We start from the raw sequence: 19,912 nt of genomic DNA on the forward strand, positions 1-19,912 counted from the left end.
CAGTCCCTCTTCTATGGTGCATTTTCTTCCTGGTCTCCTGATCCTATCCTTTCCAAACCTCTTCTATGAGGCTTCCTCGGCCACTCCAGCCCACAGCACTGCTCCTTTCTTGATCTTCTACAGCATGCAGTCTTTATTGCTGCAGTTCAGCACCAGACCTGCCTGGTCTCATTCACAAGCTGTTTGTATTTTTTCTATCCTGTCTGCTCAGATGCTCCCTTCAGGGAGGACTTGTTTATGCCTCTTCATTGATGGTAGCCTCCTGCTCAGAGATGAGTGGGCATCTCCTCTTACCTGTCTGACATGGCGATCTGCTCCAGCATGGCAGAGCCAGTGTTTGTCTTCCAGTTCCCTGAGATGGAGGTCCTCCTGCAACAAGGCCCCACCAGGAAAGCACAAGCTGTGAGCCACACCAGCAAGAAAGGGGCAGAGATTCCAGAACTGCAGCTCACGCTGCATTCCCCATAGAGCCCTGAGGTCTATCTGTGGATCATGGGGCCAGCTGTGAGACCCTGGGCTTTCGACAAGTGTCTAGTTCTGCTTCAATGGATCCTGCCCCAGTCTTTTCACTCGATGCTTGCTCTCTTTGGAACTCCTACAGAACTTTACCTAGATCTCACTCATTTTCTATCACTTTTTACTTTAGTTATTTGTGTTGAGTTGTAAGCTAAGATTTGGCCACAACTATGAAAAATGCCTGAGGTATATACACTGTGTCTTATATTTCTAGCAGCCTGCTTATTCAGTATCTGGGTTGATTCAGTAGAATATGAAAGAGAATCCCACCCACCCTGAAAAATTCTACAAGGTTCTTGTCAAAATCTCCCACTGTCTAAATGTGATATATTCTTTCAACAGTTCTCTTCTGAGGGTCACTATAATAGTAGCAGTGTGACCCTGGATAAGCTTTATCACTTTGGGCTTGCCTCATTTATCAAATGGGACTGATGGCATCAAGATAGCCTCTGGGCTGGAGAGAGGCCTTAGTGGTTAAAGTACTTGCCTACAAAGCCAAAGGACCCAGGTTCAATTCTCCAGCTAGATGCATGAGGTAGCACATGCATCTGGAGTTCTACCAGCTGGAGACCTTAATGTGCCTATTCTCTCTCTCTCTCTCTCTCTCTCTCTCTCTCTCTCTCTCTCTCAAATAAATAAATAAAATATTTTAAAAAGTAAAAATAAAGAAACAGCCTCTGTTGTGCTCTGTTCCAGCCACGAGTACAGGTGAGAGTCAACTATCTTAAGTAGGAGGTAGATGACCAAGTTTCTGGATCTGGATTTGCTCCTGAGTAGCTGGGTGACTCACATGATCACTTTACCTCTCTGAGCCTCTTATCTGTAAACACAGGGTTGCTGGGAAGGCCAAATGGTATAGGCTTAAGTAAACCAAGCTACTTAAAAATAACAATAAACCTTTTAAATTATTAGTCTTTTACCCACAGAAGGGGGACCTATAGGGACAGAAAACCCCTCTTTTCCTATGGACAGATTCTCCATGTTCTGTCTTTATAACTTAAAACTGTTTAGAGAATGCCTGTGTCAGTTCCTAGGTATTTCTTCTCTGGAGATCAGAGGTTAGACACTGAGAAATCTACATAAAAGGCCAGTTTTTCAGCCCTGAAGTGGCCCACTGAGTGAACTAATGGAGTGGCAACAATTCTCACGCTTCAATAGTACTCACTGCCTCTCAAGGTGTGCTTCATTAAATCCCTTATGAGATCCTCATTTCAAACCCCTCCTGCTGTAAAAAGGCTCAATTTTTTCCCTTGTTGATAAGGAGAACAAGACTCAAAAAGTTAGATGACTTGTCTGATTAGATATCTAGTCAAAGTAGAGATGAGATAGAAGTCCCTGATTGACCAAAGCAATCCTAAGCAGAAAGGACAATGCCAGAGGTATCATAATACCTGACCTCAAGTTATAGTACAGAACATAGTTCTGGTATAAAAACAAACATATAGACCAAGGGAATAGAATAGAGTACCTAGAAATAAACACATACAGTTATCATCAACTAATTTTTGACAAAGCTGTCAAAAACATACACTGGAATAAAGACAATTTCTTTAACAGATGGTGTTGGGAAAACTGGATACCACATATAGAAGGATAAAATTATATCTGCATTTCTCACTCTTCACAAAAAAATCAATTCAAAATGGATCAAAAGGCTTTAGTATAAAGCTTAACACTAAGGCTGGAGAAATGGCTTAGGGGTTAAGGTGTTTGCCTGCAACGCCAAAGGACTACAGCTTGAGTCCACATAAGCCAGATGCACAAGGTGACACATGCATCTGGAGTTCGTTTGCAGTGGCTGAAGGCCCTGGTATGTCCATTCTCTCCCTCTCCCTGACTCTCTTTCTCCCTCTCCCTCTATCAATCTATCTATCTATCTCTGCCTTTCTCTCAAATAAATAAATAATAAAATATTTTTAAAAACTTGAAACACTAAAACTGCTAAAGGAAAACAAAATATAGGAGTAGGCAAGGATTTTCTAAGAGGATAGCATAGGAAATAACCCAAGAATTGACAAATAGGATTACATGTAAAGAAAAAGTTTTCGTCCAGCAAAGACAACCATGAGTAAGGAAGAGATAGCTACATAACAGCAGGAAAACTGAGCTTTGGCTCTATCTCTAGACTACATAAAGAACTACAAAAGTGAAATATCAAACTCCAAACAAGGCCGGGTGTGGTGGCGCATGCCTTTAATCCCAGCACTCGGGAGGATGGCTGTGAGTTCAAGGCCACCCTAAGACTACATAGTGAACCCCAGGTCAGCCTGAGCTAGAGTGAAACCCTACCTCGAAAAACCAAAAAAAAAAAAAAAAACCCTCCAAACAAACAAATCTTTCAATCAATAAACAGGCTAGTGAACTAAATAAACAGCTGTCAGAAAAAGAAAGACAAATGGCCAATAAGTGTTTTAAAAAGTGTTCAATATTCTTATTCATCAAGGAAATGCAAATTAGACTACTCTGAGATTTCATCTCAACCCAGTCTGAATGGCCAAAACCAAGAAAATAATGATAACAACTGCTGGTGAGGATATGCTATAAGAGGAACCCTAATTAACTGCTAATGGGTATGTAAACTAGTGCAACATGAAGTTTTCTCAAATAAAACTAAAAATGGAACTACTATATGACCCCATATTACCACGTCTGGGTATGTATCCAAGGATTTTGAGTCCTACCATTGAGATCCTTGCACATCCCAGCCAAGAAATTCAATTGCAAGTCTACTCACAACACTTAGGAAATAAAACAAGTCTTGTTGTCAATCACCAGGAGAATAAAGAAAATGTAGTACATACACAGAATGGCATTTTATGCAGCCATAAATGAAAATAAAGTCATGACACAGAAAATGGATGAAACTGGAAATTATTATGTAAAGCAAAGTAACCCAGATTAAGAGATAGATACTATATGTTTTCTCTAATATGTGGATTCTAGATTTTAATTTTCTACATATATGTATATATATGGGAGATGAGTATAGGTCATGAAATTAGAAAAGAGGTCTTAAAGGGGGAAAAGTGTAACAGAACCCATGTGATATGAAAGCAGAGGGGGGCTATCTTAGGAAGCAAGGGACAGGAGGATGAGGTAGGTGGAGGAGGAAGGTCAACAAAATAAAGCATTTATGAATATGCCACAATAAAACCTATTATTTTGAACTTTAATTTAAAAAGATTAATAAAACCTAAAGAGAAAGACAAAGACAAAGATCCTAATAAATGGAGCTAAGCTGAGTTGGAGGCTCCTCCCTGCTGACTAGCTGTCCTGATGCTGGAAAGAGCTGTGCACCCTGCTGGGGGAGAAGAGTCATCAACAGTCTTAACCAGCAGTGGGCCTGCAATCTACATAGCTGGCTAACCAGGCCAAATGTGCCAACAGGTGCAATGGTGGCATGCCTGTTATGGGGGAAACCAATCACTCTCTGGATTTGAGGCCTACCCTGTGGGAGAAAATTCATGCCTGGTACTAAAAGCCTAATCCAAAGCTTATGGCTGGGGAGGTCATGAGCCCTTGGGTGGGGAGCCACTACTGTTGTGTGGCAAAATGGATATATTACACCCACCAAATGGCCCTCTATTTATGTTAATGCACATATATTAATGCTGCTCATTTTGGTTACAGAAGCTTCTGTTTTCAGATGGCAATGACTTCTGGTGAGGCTCAAAACTCATCAAAGTGCTGAGAAGAGGAGACAGTGCAGTGTTACATCAGAGCTCTGTAACACCCTCCAAGGATTAGGGACCACTGCAGAAGAGGTGGCAGAAAGAATGTAAGAGCCAAAAGAAGGGGAGGAGTACTTTGGAATACAGTCTTTCAGACATTAAACAGCCATTGCACTCAAGACCTTACAGTAGCTGACACTGCTTACATAAGACTTGTATAAGATGAGAGCAACAGGGCTGGAGAGATGCTTAGTGGTTAAGCGCTTGCCTGTGAAGCCTAAGGACCCTGGTTTGAGGCTTGATTCCCCAGGTCGCACGTTAGCCAGATGCACAAGGGGGCGAATGCATCTGGAATTCATTTGCAGTGGCTGGAAGCCCTGATGCACGCGTTCTCTCTCTCTCTCTCTCTCTCTCTCTCTCTCTCTCTTTCTCTCTCTCTCTCTCTCTCCCTCCCTCCCTCCCTCTCCTCTTTCTCTCTCTCTCTGTAGCTCTCAAATAAATAAACAAAATAAATTTAAAAAAAAAGATGAGAGCAACAACAAAAAAAAAAGAGGGGGAGGGACTGGAGAAATGGCTTAGTGGTTAAATCACTTGCCTTCAAAGCCAAAGTACCCAGATTCAACTCCCCAGGACCCACATAAGCCAGATGCACAAGGGGGTGCATGCATCTGGAGCTGGTTTGCAGTGGCTGAAGGCTCTGGCTTACCCATTCTCTCTCTCTCTCTCCTTACCTGCCTATTTCTGTATACATATCTCTCTCAAATAAACAAATAAATAAAAAAATGTTTTTAAAAATGACATCAAGGGGCTGGAGAAATGGCTTAGTGTTTAAGGCGCTTGCCTGCTAAGCCAAAGGACACAGGTTTGATTCCCCAGGACCCACAAAAGCCAGACGCACAGGGGGCGCTTGCATCTGGAGTTCCTTTGCAGCAGCTGAAAGCCCTGGCATGCCCATTCTCTGTCTCTCTCTCTCTCTCCCTACCTATTTCTCTCTCTCAAATAAATAAAGAAAAAATATTTTTTAAAATGACATCAAAATAGAAGAGGGACTAGTTGGAAAGGAATCCAGTGTAAGAGGAATAGGAGAGGGGGAATGAAAGAGACTTGTGGAAAGGGATTATTATCAGGGTACATTGTGTATATGAATGAAGGTTGTCAATAAAATGTTTTAAAGGGGCTGAGGAGATAGCTCAGCAGTTAAAGGCATTTGCTTTCAAAGCATGATGCCCCAAGTTTGATTCCCTAGTACTCAGATAAAACTAGATACATAAAGTGGCACAAGCGTCTGGAATTCATTTGCAGTGGCAAGAGGCCCTGACACATCCACACTCCAAATTTCTGACTTGGGCTGGAGAGACTGCTCAGTGGTTAAAGGCACTTGTTTGTAAAGCTTGACGGATTGGCTTTTGATTCTCCAGTACCCATGTAAAGCTGGATACACAAAGTGATGCATGTATCTGGAGTTCAGTTGCAGTGGCAGGAGGTCCTGATATGCCCATTATACTTCCTTTCCTCCCTTCCTCCCTCCCTTTCTTTCTCTCCCTCTCTCTCTGCTTGTGAATAAATAATAATAAATAAAATATTTTTTAAAGCTCTGCTACCAGCCCTATGGGCCAGGTGAGGCTAACCTGACAGCTGCTAGCTAGGAAGAATAGAGAGCACCTGCCGGGCACTGCCCCCACTTACATGTAAGCCTTGTAGTTGTTGCCAATCTTCTGTACCCGAATGTCATACTTGGCGTCAATAAAGGGCTCTGCTGTGGCATAGGTCTGGGTGAGGGCCACCACACTAGCAATGTCCTGGAAGTCGTAGTGGTTTTCTACTTTGACCTAATGTTGGTGTAAGGCAGACAGGAAAAAAGGGACATAGGATAACACCATGTCTCCAATCCAGCAAAACTAGGGTGTCACATATCTCTAGCAGGTCCCCTCTTTCAAGTTTCCTTCCCAGGGCTCAGGGCCATACTTGTTACAAAGAAACCAAGGGACCAACCAGGTGGGGTGAACTCATGGCTCCCAAGGGACCCCATAATGTCTATGGGAAGAGTTCAGTAATCCTAGCTGCCTTTACCTTGCCCATGCCCGAATGAGCATGACCAATCTTCACCACCACAGGGAACGTAGGCAGTGTCAGCTGAAAACAGAAAAGGAAGGAAAGAACTGGTCAGTATTTCTCTCTGTGGAAGTCTATAAATATTTTTCTTGGGAGTACCCTAAGTCCACCCTTAAAGAACTAGTGCAACCTAGTCCATGAACTTGCTTTACCAACTGAGCCCACAGAATGACAGCAGCCTTCCCAAGTCACACAGCATGTTAGAGGCAGAGCTATGAGGGCCCTGTCCTCTTATCTGGCTCTCTACATCTCACTGTTTCAACTTTCCCTGAGGTAGATAATCCTAGGCAGGACTGGCTCTCAGTTACAGAGACTAAAAAGTGATAAATTTAACTGTCTGCAAATTGTACCTTAATAAATTTGAAAACTTTTGAAGGCATCTCTAGCACCTCAATGCCCAGTGCATAATGCATCTCTTACTGCCTACCCTCAAATGTGCGGCTTTCCTATGCTGAGCCGGGTTGTTCCCCGCTCCCCTGCACAACTTCACTGCTCACCAACACCACAACATACTCACCACTAGACCAGCTTGGTATGTTAGAGCCTACTTCTGTTCAGCTTGGGGTTTAGGAGAGAAATGATGTATATATGTTTATCCTTGGAGACATCTTAAACAAAGTAAACTCTGGGCCAGGAAGATGGCTCAGTGGATAAGGCACTTGTCACATCAGTGTGGGGGCCTGTGTGTGGCTCTCCAGCATGTATAAATGCCAGGCAGGTCACCTGCCTGTAACCCTAGTGCTCAGAAGGAGGAGACAGGGAAAGCTGGCTAGCTAGACTAGCTAAATTGGCAAACTTTGGGTTCAAATGAGAGACTACCTCAGAAATAAAGGAAGATACATAACATCAACTTCTAGCCTCCATAACATACAAACACACGTGTACTCACACGTGTCAACATGTGTACACATACCACATACACACAAAAAAGCAAACTTCCTTGAAGTAGCCCTATTTTAACAGAACAACAACAAAAAGTAAAAGAAATCCCCTCCAAAGACAGGGTTTGGAACTGTAGCAAAATGCAGGTGACGGGAGTAATGTGGCAGGATAAAGGGAGCACTGGAGTAGACAGTGAGATTCTGATTCTAGTGCTCTCTGCCACTGACCTTCTGCAAGTCACTTCATGCCACGGAGCCAGAGCCTTCACATCTGTCAAGTGCCATGACTGGACCAGTGCTTTTCGAGACCCCTCCAAATAATAACAACTCTGTCCTGGTCTGGACGTTGTATGAAAAATCTTCCACCAACCTAGGACTGTCATCTCACTCAGTCTGACTCAGCTCTCTTCCAGTCTCCTTCCCTTCATGTCCCACTCCTGCTATCTCAGTGAGAAACTGTCTGCTGAAGGGAAGAAGACCAGCTGCGATGAAGAGTCAGATTCCTGTGGAATACAGGAGTGGCCACTGGAGTTTGATGGCCCAGATTGAAAACTGAAGGGAGAGATGTAAGGAGGGAGGAAGGGAGGGATCATGTAATTCAACCCTACTTTATGGAGAAAATGTTGAGGCCCAGAGAGGCAAAGGTCGCAAAACTACCCAGTGGCAGTCAGATTCAGAACCCAGCCTCATGCTTGCCAGTCCAACACCATGTGGAAACATCTCACATCAATAAGTTCATGAATCTCTTGTTATTTAAGTACTTGGAGAACAATGCTGACAACAGTGGGTAAGGCTGAGGGTCACAGTGACCCCAAGTGCCCTGATGGTTTCTAAGCTACCCCACCATCTATAACATGACATAATCTCCAGTGGATAATGATATGCAGTCAGAATGAGTGTAGTTTAGCACAGGCTTTGAGGTCTAAAGCTTGCTGTGGGTGACAAGACACTCAGTGTTTGGCACTGCCCCCCACCCCGGAGCATTGAGCACTGCCCCCAGCTATCTGCAAAGTCCTGGCTGTGAGAAAGGGTTTTAAAGCACTGGCTGCTTTCTCTGACATCCCTCCCCACCCCCCAGCTGACAGAGCCAAGACACACACACCCCGACTTTCTCTGTCCTATTCCCTTACTGTTTGCTGTTGCTTTGGAGCCTCATAAATAGGGCATTGAAAACGCTTCCTGCAGCTGAAAGAAGCCCTGGGTAGCTGTCTCATTCCCAGTATGCTGCTCGGCAAGGGGTCCGTCCTCCTCTGTCACTGTCTCTTTTGCCTGTTGTAATTCTGTCTGCTTCTCTCTGACTCGGCCTGTCTCTCTTTCTGTCTGTGGCTCTTCTCACTTGCTACTTCTCCCAGCCCCTCATCTTTCTTCTGCCTTCATATGTGGGTCTTTGTTGCTCTCTTTCTGCCCCTGTTTCCATCCCCTCTCTAGGTGCCTTCCCTCTACTTCCAGACTGCCTAATCACTCCCATTCTGGCTCTCCAGGCTTCCTTCCCTCAGCTTCTTACTGAGTCTGACAGTCAGAAGGGTTTCAGATCATGCAGCCCTGGGTGGCTCAGAGCCAAAAGAGGGAGGAGCCCATGGGACCGGGTTGGCCCTGGAGCTACCTCATAAAGCCTGGGACCCTGGGCTGGTACCAGGCATTCTGGAAGAGTCCTGGAGGGGCTGTTTGTAGGACAGACAGGCCCCACAGGCTCAGTGAGGGCTCTGCAGTGTCATGCCCTGGAGCCCCCTGGCCGTGCTGAGCTGGGCACTGGTGCTACAGCTTCTGGTGTTGCTGTGGCCTCCAGGGCTGGGTGAGGCGTGCAGCTGCGCCCCTGCACACCCCCAGCAGCACTTCTGCCACTCAGCGCTTGGTGAGTGCACAGCAGGGGGTGCCTGTGGGGAAAGCTGGTGTTGGGTAGAGCTGGAGACCTGGAGTCTGAGGGAAGGGGTGGAGCTCGAATACTGTACTTCTGCCTCCTGCTAAGGCTGATGGGTCAGCAAGGGCTGGCGTCAGCGTCACCCAACCTTGCAAATACAGACCCCGATTTGCAAAGAAATAAACACTGGACCAGGGACCGCCAGAGCAGTTTCCCTCATCTCAGCCAGATCAATGAACCAAGTGCTGCTGAAGTATCCAGAACTAGTGGATCCGGATGCTGGGGGAGGGCGCTTGCATTTTGTTACCTATCTCTGTCCAAGCTTGTGAGTGAAGTTGCCAGTATTCCCTCGTATCACCACACACTTTTCTTTTTCTTTTTTGCCATTTTTCTTCCCTCTACCTGATTCCTTTTCTCATGTCTTTAAGTTCCTGGCCAATTCCTATTCACCTTTCAATGTCTAACTCAGGTCCCTATTTTTTTTAAGGCTTTCTGATTCCCTGGTGTTATCATAGCATCTCTAAGACAGTCATGCTCCCATTGTGTGGTGCTATTGTTCTTACGTGTGCTCTGCATGCTGGGGACGCTGTCTTCATCACAACACTGGGCCCCATGCCTAGTGCAGGGCCAGGCAGAGAGAAACACTGTTCACATATGGCTTTTGACTAATGCCAATATGGCATGGGATGAACTTTCTCAGTGCAGGGCCAGAATGTTTATGAATTTAATTAGCAGTTACTAATATCCATTCTAGGTGAGTTCTGAGGTTCTAAGCTATACCAACGGATGAACCCCACATAAAATACCATGCAGGAATTCCTCTGCCCTCTAGCACCAGGACGCCTACTGTCTGTTGCTATACCCACAGCGATGGACAACTTAGCTCTGGAAGCTAACAGATTAAAATGGTGGGAAGAGCACAGGGTGAGAGAACCTAACAGCCCTGAAGGGTTTGGAACTAGTAGTGACTGCAGAGAAAGTTTCTGGGTCTCCACTCTTCTAATGTTACATTGCTCAGAACCCAGTAACACTCGAACTAAGAATATCGCCACAGGATCCTTCAAGGACCCCACATCATCCAGATCTCAGAGGGAATGCTCCCACAAGTGCTCAAGATCCCCTCTTTTCTACTATGCAGTGATCCGGGCCAAAATCTCCAGTGAGAAGGTGGTTCCTGCCAGTGCAGACCCTGCTGACACTCAAAAAATGATCCGGTATGAAATCAAACAGATAAAGGTACATGAGGGCAGGACAGGGTGTCGACTCAGTGGGCTGATGGTGGGAAGGGAGGGGTCTATTGCTCTGGAAGGGATGAGCCACGTAAGACTCAGGCAATAAGTGACCCATGTGGACATTCTGAAGTGGAACTGTAGGAAGTGTTGGGACCAGTAGCTGTGCAGGATGGCAGGGTGAGGGGAGAGTCTCTCTCTAGCCCAGGCTGACCTGGAATTCACTGTGTAGTCTCAGGGTGGCCTCAAACTCATGGCGAATCTCCTACCTCTGCTTCCTGAGTGCTGGGATTAAAAGGTGTGTGCCACCACACATTTTTTTATACAGAAATCAGCCTGTTAATATACAAATTATATTCACTAATCCAATATTACTTTTTTTGTAATTGCCTTTCAGATGTTTAAAGGGTTTGAGAAAGTCAAAGATGTTCAGTATATCTACACACCTTTTGACTCTTCTCTCTGCGGTGTGAAACTAGAAACCAATAGCCAGAAGCAGTATCTTTTGACTGGTAAGTTAAAGACCACCAACTGGCCTTGATGGAGCCTGTCCTAAGGAAAGCAGTAAGGGACAATCCAGGGCCTTCCTTGACAGCAGGCTGAGTCAGGTGACATCTTCTTAGGGGTGAAGAGACTTGTGGCAGTAACAGACATCCTTAAGGTTGGGAGGAGCCTTGGTAAGCTCTTTCAATGCAGTCCTTGTTTCATATACTATCTACTGCTTCACTACTTTAACAGATTGCTCTACCAGCCCAGAGAAGCTAGTTCCATTTTGGAATAGTTTTAATTAGTTTAAGATTTTTGAAAGAAAAATATTTTTGGCATCTTAAGCCAAAATATGTTTCCCGAAACTGTTCCTTATGTGTTCATCCATGCCTTTTGTGCAGGCGCTAATAAGAACCGTAAGTCCTAACACAGTTCCATCACCATGAACTTGGGCCCAGGCAAGCTTCTACCATGCTGAATTGGGTGGGGTTTAACAGTCAAAGGGCCACCCAAGAATATGATTCTGGGCTGGACGTGGTGGTGCCTTTAGCCCCAGCACTCAGGAGGTAGAGGTAGGAGGATCAGGGTTCGAAGCCACCTTGAGACTACATAGTGAATTCCAAGTCAGCCTGGGCTAGAGCAAAATCCTACCTCGAAAAATAAAACAAAAGAATGTGATTCTGTAAATAAATGAATAGAACACTTAATAATTTTGGAGCTCAGGGAAAGAGGAGGTATTTGTGTAGTTATGAACAATAAGGGAACTTTCACTATTTAAATAGGATCTAAACTGTTTCCCCAAAAGATGGAAAATATCTCGGGAGAAAGTAGGAAAATAAAGAATACATCATGTAGTAAACCCGATGCACAAGGGGGCGCATGCGTCATTTGCAGTGGCTGGAAACCCTGGCATGCCCATTCTCTCTCTCTCTGTCTCTCTCTCACACTGTCTTTTTCCCTCTGTCAAATAAATAAATATTTTTTTATAAAACAATACATCATGTAGGAAGCATAGGTGGAGAAATTCTACTATTATCAATTCAGCAACAATAACTATCTACTACGTACTGCCAAGCCTTGGGCAGGAAGGGAAAATTGCTGAGTAAGTCATTATCCTCAAAAAATTCACCATCCAGAAATGGCTCTTGATGCCACGATGAGGACGTCCTACTCTAAGGATGTGGGATTGTGCCGACCTGAGCAGCTTCTGGGAGGTGGTGGTCAGGTAGAGGCAGGGCATGCTACTGTGCCTTCCAGTTCCCAGGACAAACAGAGCAGACCTTTTAAATCTCTCAACACTCACCTCTCTCTTAAGCACTCAACCTTTGGTGTCCCATTCTCTGTTGGAGAAGAAGACATGCTCTCTGCCCTCAAGAAGGTCAGATATAACCAAGGGTGGGGACAAGTGACAAAACATAACTCTGTGTGGTACCCATGCCTTTAGGAGAGGCAAAAGTTCTTTTACCTAAAGATGAAAGCCTTTTGTGACCAGAACAATGTTGACCTTTTTATCTCTTTGTCTTCTCTACTTGTCAGTGACAGCTCCTTGCCTTTTTTCTTCCCCTTGCGCTGAAATAAGCTACATTCAGTTGCAGAGGTATGTTGCTGGGCTGTCGTCGTGTCTTTGCATAAAATAATCCCAATGTCTAGAAGGCCCTCCACTTGTTTGGCATGTGAATTCCTGCTCATTCTCTTAAGACACAATATAAGTACCATCTTCTCTGAGACACCGTCCTTTCCCACGTCTTCCAAACCTGGAAATAATAGTACTTTCCTTTGTTCTTGCACCATATTTGTGCACTCACATAATTGGGTATTTTTTTGCCCATTTTCTGTCTACCTTCATTTTTAATTATTTATTTATTTGTTTTTCTCAAGGTAGGGTATAGCTTAGCCCATACTGACCTGGAATTTACTACGTAGTCTCAGGGTGGCCTTGAACTCACAGAAATTCTCTGACCTCAGCCTACCTACTTATTTTTAAGTTCCTGTTATGTGTATTTCTGCATTCCTGGTACTAGGTCATAACAGTTGCTTAGTGAATAAGTGATTGAAATTCTAAGAGAGGAGAGGGCTACCAGTGTCAGGGCTGGCTTTGAAGACAAAGGTGTCAGAGAAAGGGCTTCTCAAAAGATTAAAAGAAGAGCATAAGTAAAAAGGTGAACTTATCCAGGCGTGGTGGCGCATGCCTTTAATCCTAGCATTTGGGAGAGAGAGGTAGGAGGATTGCTGTGAGTTCAAGGATACCCTGAGACTACAGAGTGAATTCCAGGTCAGCCTGAGCTAGAGTGAGATCCTACCTCGAAAAAAACCCAAACAAAATAATAAATAAATAAATAAATAAATAAATAAATAAATAAAAGAAAAGAAAAGAAAAGAAAAGGTGAACTTTCCCATGGGAAACACCAATATAGGCACCTATGGAGCAAGAGAGGGTGGTGTGGTTCCTGGGAAGGGGTGAAAAAAACCTATTATTTATCAAGCATCTTCTGTGGGCTTACAACTATACTGAGAACTCTACAGAAATTCTCTCATTTATCCTGAGCACAGTTTTATTACTCCCATCCTCAAGCTGAGAGGTTATGTGACCTTCTTTAATATGAAAGAAAGCATACCACATGATCTCTTTCTCCTCACTTCCCTGTGCTAGGGCTCAAACTCAGGATTTCACACATGGCAGGCAAGTGCTCTACCACACTGAGCTCTGTCCCCCAACCTGCAGAATATTTATTGATTTAGATACAGTTTTGCTATGTAGCTCAGGCTGGCCTCAAACTTTTACCCTCCTGTCTCAGCTTCCTGAGTGTTAGGAAACCAGGTATGTACCATCATGCTCAGGCAGCCACAGTCTGTTAAGGCCTACTTTCTCTCTGTCATGTCATGCTAAAGGAAAAAATGCCACCAGGCCACACAATTCTACCTCACATAAACACAATGCATTTGTCTCTTTGCTCTAAAAGTCATTGGGAGCTGGGCATGGTGGCACACACCTTTAATCCTAGCACTTGGGAGGCAGAAGTAGAAGAATTGCTGTGAGTTTCAGGTCACCCTGAGACTACATAGTGAATCCCAGGTCAGCTTGAGCTAGAGTAAGACCCTACTTTGGAAAACTAAAATAAATAAATGAATAAATAAATAAAAACAAGTTGGGCTGGAGAGATGGCTTAACGGTTAAAGTGGATGCCTGTGAAGCCTAAGGATCCAGGTTCGATTCTCTACACCCCAGGTAAGCTAGATGCACAAGGTGGCGCATGCGTCTGGAGTTTGTTTGCAGTGGCTACAGGCACTGGCATGCCCATTCTCTCTCTCTCTCTCTCTGTGTGTGTGTATTTATCTCTTCTCCCTCCTTCTCTATCTCTAATAAAGAAATAAAAATAAAAACTTTCAAGTCATAGGGATATATTTGGTCCTTTCATTGAGCTTCAATTTGCTTCTGCCATCATAAAGTCATCAGAGGCTGGAGTTTACTCAGTGGCATAGCATGTGTTTGGTGTATATGAAGCCTAGGTTCAACCCCCAGCAGGATTGGGGGGGAAGGGAGGGAGGAAGGGAGAGACAGACAGAGAAAAACAGAGAGGGAGGGAAGGCTGGTCTTTTTAAGGTCTGGGACTCCTGGAACTCTCAGAATAGACTCCTGACATTAGCCTGTCTTCTATCTTCCCATGAAGGCCAGGTTCTCAGTGATGGAAAAGTCTTCATCCATCTGTGCAACTACATTGAACCCTGGGAGGACCTATCCTTGGTGCAAAGGGGAAGTCTGAATCATCACTACCACCAGAACTGTGGCTGCCAAGTAAGGGAATGGCCATTTCCAAAGTCTTATAGGGGTTGGGGATAGGATCTAAGCCTTGGGGTCTCATGTTTCATGCATTCCTTAACATACATGTGCTTATTCACTTCCTATATTCTACTAAAGTACCATGAAAGTCAGGAATGGGAAAGCAATAAAGTCCACAATACATTACTGTAAAGTAATGTAAAACCTGGAAATTGGGTATTGTGGGAAGCTGGCTGACACTAATAAAACCACCATTTAAAAGAGGGTCTAAGCTAGGTGTGGCAGTATACTCCTGTCATCATGGTACTCAACAGAGTGAGACAGGAGGATTACAAATTTGAGGCCAGCTTGGGCTATACAATAAGAAACTGTCTTTCAAAAATGGTGAACAGGCTGGGCGTGGTGGCGCACGCCTTTAATCCCAGCACTCGGGAGGCAGAGATAGGAGGATCGCTGTAAGTTCAAGGCCACCCTGAGACTACATAGTGAATTCCAGGTTAGCCTGGGCTAGAGTGAGACCATATGTCAAAAAAACAAACAAAAAAAAAACAAGGTGAGCATGAGAAAGAGGAGAGAAACTTTACCAGGCTTTACAATAGCTAATTATTTTAAAATTTCAAGTTAGTCTATTTCAAATTTGTGGAGAATTAAGACTTCATTTCAAGGTAAAATAAATAAATAAATAAAGCTCTGAGAAGTGAAGTGATTTACACAAGGTCAGTAATAAAGTGGGGCCAACTAAGGCTGACTGCAGAGATTATTTACAGGGAGCATGGGGACAGAGAATTCAGGAGGAAGTCCGGGGAGGACAAGGAGCCATAGAGATGGGAAGTGAGGACAGGCAAGGTAGTCATGGAAAAGGACCTCCTAATCACTGTGATGTTGTGTGGCTATGACTAGATCACCACCTGCTACACAGTGCCCTGTACTATCTCAGCCCCCAACGAGTGCCTCTGGACAGACTGGCTGTTGGAACGAAAGCTCTACGGGTACCAGGCCCAGCATTATGTCTGCATGAAGCATGTTGACAGCACATGTACCTGGTACCGCGGCCACCTGCGCCTCAGGAAGGAGTTTGCTGATGCCATCCAGCCCTAGTAGGAAGCAGTGGCCACTACATCCTTTCCAGAGTCCTGATGAGCGAGCTAGTTCTCCTTCTCTATGGTACTTCTGACCACCACCACCTGCTGTGTTGCTGTCAGCCAACGAGAAGTGACAAGTGAACATCTTGGCCTGCATCATGGCAGCTACGGGACACGCTGTATCTGATGTCCATGTCTCCAGCATACGTGGACCAGGAAATGTCGCACAATTTTTCTCTCCTGCCCTCAGTTCTCTCCTGTCTCCCAAGCCAAGTTAGCCTAGTTTATACTTATTACTGAAAGTTTTTACTCTGGCTTAGTTTATTTTCCAGTTGGGACTATTTTCTTTTCTCAGGAAAAAGTATTTTCCTTTTCTTTAACTGATTCAATAGGTGAGAAATGTGAGGTGGCATAACCTTGTGACAGCTCTATAATACCAGAAGGTAGGCTGACAGCACTATAATTGGATTGGATGGCAGGAATGAAATGAACAATTACTAATTACTACAGCTATGTGTCCTCTACTCCTATTGTATTAACCCATCCTAATCCCCTGATACTTTCATCTGCTTGAGGGAATAGCTAGAGAGACACAGAATTACTCAGTGTAAGATCAGCCTACCCTTCCTCCCTATCCTGCAATTCCCTTGATACTATTCCTGGCAGGTGTGGCCCCATTAGCACACCTTTTTGGACAAGAGCAGACTTACTATCTAAGAATAGGTGTTTTCCCTCCAGGTTAAATATCTCTAATGCCTTCAACTGATGCCCACAGCGCTTCTTTTCTCTCTTAAGTTGCTAATATCTTCACTACCACTTCGGAACTTTGTTTTTAACCAAAGGCAGCTTCTTTTTTCCTTGTAGCATTCTAATCCCTATTTTAGTAGCTTTTTGAAGCCTCAAAGAGGTGGTCTTCTGAGGCAAATTTCCATAGAAAACAAAAGAAAAATAATACAAGACTCCTTGGCAGGGAGAATGCTAGAAGGGAAATATACTTTGCACTTGTTACAATTTTTTCAACAGTCATCACTGCTAGAGTTTATAGTAGAAAAAAGACATATTTGATCTTCCACAGAGTCCTTCAGCCCTTCAGCTCAGTTCCCTCACCACTGTGTCTTGGACTCCTTGGCATCTCTAGCTACAAGCCTTTCTGGGCTCCTTGGCTTCTGCAAGTCTTCCTCGTTTGTCCTGAATGGGAAAGCCTTGATACTGGCTTCTGTGATTTATTAAGGACAAGAATTTAAAAAATCCAGAGGCTCTTCCTGAGCAAGCCCTAGGAAAGGTGATGGAGATAGTTCTTTTTAAGACCCAAGGTTGATTTTCACCTTCTCTATGTAGTCTGCTTGTGAACAGAGCCATGTGCAAGGTGGCCCTGGAGTCACAGGAATGCTGCAATAGAAATTCCTTTCAGAGGAGGGAGTGGGCAGGAAACAAACATGATCTCTGTCCTAGAGCACAGCCCTTGGAAGGCTTTGGCAGTGAGTATCCAGTCAGGATCATCAAGTGATCGTCCATACCAGCCTTGGGCAGAGGACGTGGGGAAAACAGAGGAAGAAGAGAGTGTGAGCTCCAGGTTGCCCTGGCAGAAAAACATTAGCAATAACCTTACCAACCACCATTCTCTGTCTCTCTCTCTCTTCCTTCTGACCTGGGATGGACTCAGAGAAAGCAGAAGGTTTTACCCAATCTTAACATAACTTGGAGGTAGTCACAGAAATGGAAATCTGTAAATAATGACAGAAGTGCTTCACACTTACCAGACATCTATTCCTTAAAGAAGCTCATGGAAATTTTGTGCATACCATATTAGATAACCTACATATTAGCTATGTCAGCCACCTGGCACTTAATGGGGAAACTGACACACAGTGGGGAAGCATGACTTGTCAAAACGACAGCTACACTCAAGATAGTGAGACCTTCTTACTCTTGGTCCACAGGTTTGTTACTCTCTCTGATTAAATGGCCCTTATTTCTGCTTTTCCATATTCTGTCTCCAGAATTTGAAGACAAAGGCTGTTGGCTAAAATCCAGCTACCTCAGCCCCACTAAGTAGTTCACCATTTTACCCGAGTATAATTTTGGAGGCTGAAATACTGAGGCCTTTGCCAAAGCCAGATACGGCCAAGCTTATAGTAGAGACAGCAGAGACTCAAGCAAGACCCCACACATCTACCTACCATCTCTTTGTGGTTGGGGTAGTATGTCTGCTCAATAAGTGGAAACTTTTCCCCTCCCAGTGTCTTGTAGATGGCCACCATCTGGGCAAACTGCAAAAAAGAAGAAAAAAGTTCAACTTACTTTCAACTCCTAAACAGAAGGATTAAAAAAAATTAAACAAATATTGAACATTTTCTCTGTAGAGGGCTTTGTGTTAAGCATATTGAATTATAAGAGAAAGGTACATGCAGTATGAATACCAGGAGCATATGCTTTAGTTGAAGAAGGTAAAGCCAGAAAGTTAATATTCATTGAGTACTTACTCCAGTTTAATAGTTTTCTATTTATTATTATCAAATCGATAAACTAGGTACCTTATCATCTCATTTTACATACAAGGCTAATAAGAGGTAGGAAACTTCACTTAAATCACAGAATTAAAACAAAGGGTATTGATGCATTCCTATAATCCAATGCTCAAGAAGAAGAGGCAGGAGGATTGTTTAGGGGACAATCTGGGCTCCCGGGCTGCTTACTGAGCACCAGGTCACCATGTTGGGCTACATACAAAAATCTGTTTCAAAATAAAAAAAAGTCACAGAAATGGTAACAGGCAAAGCTAGGATTGAAAATTGGGTTTCTAACTACAAATGCATGCTCCTTTGAACAGGGACATGAGGTTAAAAAAAAAAAGATAGAATGGTACACAGGCTAAGTGTAGGAATTCAAATGCCAGGCCAAAAAAAAAAAAAAAAAAAAAAAAAAAGGCTACTTCTTCCTATGAGCTGTGCAATCACTAGAGTTTCAGCAGGTGGTATTATGAATAAAACTGTTCTTCCGGAAGATCTGGTGGATCACAGTAAGCTAGACCCATCTTCCTGGAACTGATGTACTCATCCAATGACAAAAACTAAGAAAGCTTTAAGAAGAGGAAATGAAGTTGGAAGGCTTTGGTGCACTCCCAGCAATGAAGAACATGAGGACTTGAGAAGTCGGTTGCCCAAGGTCACATAGTACTTGAGGCAGATTCATCATCAAGGCCCTTTATTCCCATTCTGTAACTTTTCCACTTCCTTCAAGTAGCTGCTTTCCAGGTTCTGCAGAGACCATACTCTTCCCACAGGCAACACAGACTTTTCCCCTTAACACATATATACCCCACTCCCCCACCCCCAAGTGCATAGGCAGCATGGAAAATACGTCTTTTATCTTTTTTTTTTTTTTTTTTTTTTTTTGGTTTTTGGGGTTGGGTCTCACTCTGGTCCAGTCTGACCTGGAATTAACTCTGTCATCTCAGGGTGGCCTTGAACTCATGGAAATCCTCCTATCTCTGCCTCCCGAGTGCTGGGATTAAAGGCGTGTGCTACCACGCCTGGCTACGTCTTTTCTCTAATGATGCTGGATCAGTTCACACTTCACTAACAGCTGGATCTGCTACATGGGAAAGCTGGCAGATCAAGCCTGCCTTCTGCTTATCAGAGGCAGAAAGCTAGACCCCTTGCCCACAGTTCAGGTCTGATTCTCTATGAGGGTTATTAGCACATGAGCCAACCAGGCCAGCACTGAGCAGCAAAAGCTCAGAACCTGGCTCTTAGCAAAATGGAGTCTTCGGTTTTTCTTTTGCTTCTTAACTTGTTAGTTATCCTTGGGGAAAGATTTCTTTTCTCCATGTCTCATTTTATTTAGACATAAAATGAGAGGTTAAGTTTTATCAGTTCCTCAAATTTTGTACCATGAAAGAATTCCCTTCATTTTACTGCCTCCTAAATTACATTCTCAAACTGCAGAACTCGGTGGTTGTGGTCCTTTTGTGGATAAAGATATAACTAATGATAGGTGGAAATGCTGGAAAACCTTAGAATCCCTGGGCTATACCTTTCAGTGACATATAAATGGAAACTCTAAAGTTCTAAGCCTTCCTCTAGGACTTAGCCTCTAAGATTTTATTGTCAATACTTCAGAGAGTCTCTAGAACAGTTTAGGAGACTGAGGCAAGAGAAGGAAAGGAAAGTGCCAGCTCCTGGATTACACCTGCTGTAGGGGCTGCATTCGGAGAGCACCCAGATTGCTTTTCTTCTCGCTCACTGCGTCCTCCATTGTACCTTGCTGTATTTGCCATCCATGGGTTCCTCAATTTGC

The 19,912-nt window shown here is 44.0% G+C and overlaps 2 protein-coding genes across 3 annotated transcripts in view; one reads left to right on the forward strand and one right to left on the reverse strand.

The window, feature by feature from the left end:
- The window catches only part of Syn2 (synapsin II), a 151,317-nt gene that overhangs the window by 23,000 nt on the left and 108,405 nt on the right, over positions 1-19,912 (reverse strand). The window contains exons 5-8 of the mRNA XM_004651595.2: positions 17,794-17,883; positions 6,258-6,320; positions 5,874-6,016; positions 295-369 (exon numbers count right to left, since the gene is read on the reverse strand). Coding sequence (XP_004651652.1) covers positions 295-369; positions 5,874-6,016; positions 6,258-6,320; positions 17,794-17,883 — 371 coding nt within the window. The remainder of the gene's footprint in view (positions 1-294; positions 370-5,873; positions 6,017-6,257; positions 6,321-17,793; positions 17,884-19,912) is intronic.
- Positions 8,838-17,967, forward strand: Timp4 (TIMP metallopeptidase inhibitor 4). Of its 2 annotated transcripts, none has more exons than XM_004651594.2 (5): positions 8,838-9,032; positions 10,177-10,274; positions 10,665-10,779; positions 14,422-14,546; positions 15,432-17,967. In XM_004651594.2, the coding sequence occupies exons 1-5, from the start codon at positions 8,894-8,896 to the stop codon at positions 15,627-15,629; spliced, it is 675 nt and encodes a 224-aa protein (XP_004651651.1). In that variant the 5' UTR covers positions 8,838-8,893; the 3' UTR covers positions 15,630-17,967. The 2 variants fall into 2 exon arrangements, with proteins under 2 accessions (XP_004651651.1, XP_044990068.1); XM_045134133.1 differs by having other exon boundaries at positions 15,451-15,549.

The sequence above is a fragment of the Jaculus jaculus genome, chromosome 14 (genome assembly GCF_020740685.1).
Source record: "Jaculus jaculus isolate mJacJac1 chromosome 14, mJacJac1.mat.Y.cur, whole genome shotgun sequence".
Classification (NCBI taxonomy): Eukaryota; Metazoa; Chordata; class Mammalia; order Rodentia; family Dipodidae; genus Jaculus; species Jaculus jaculus.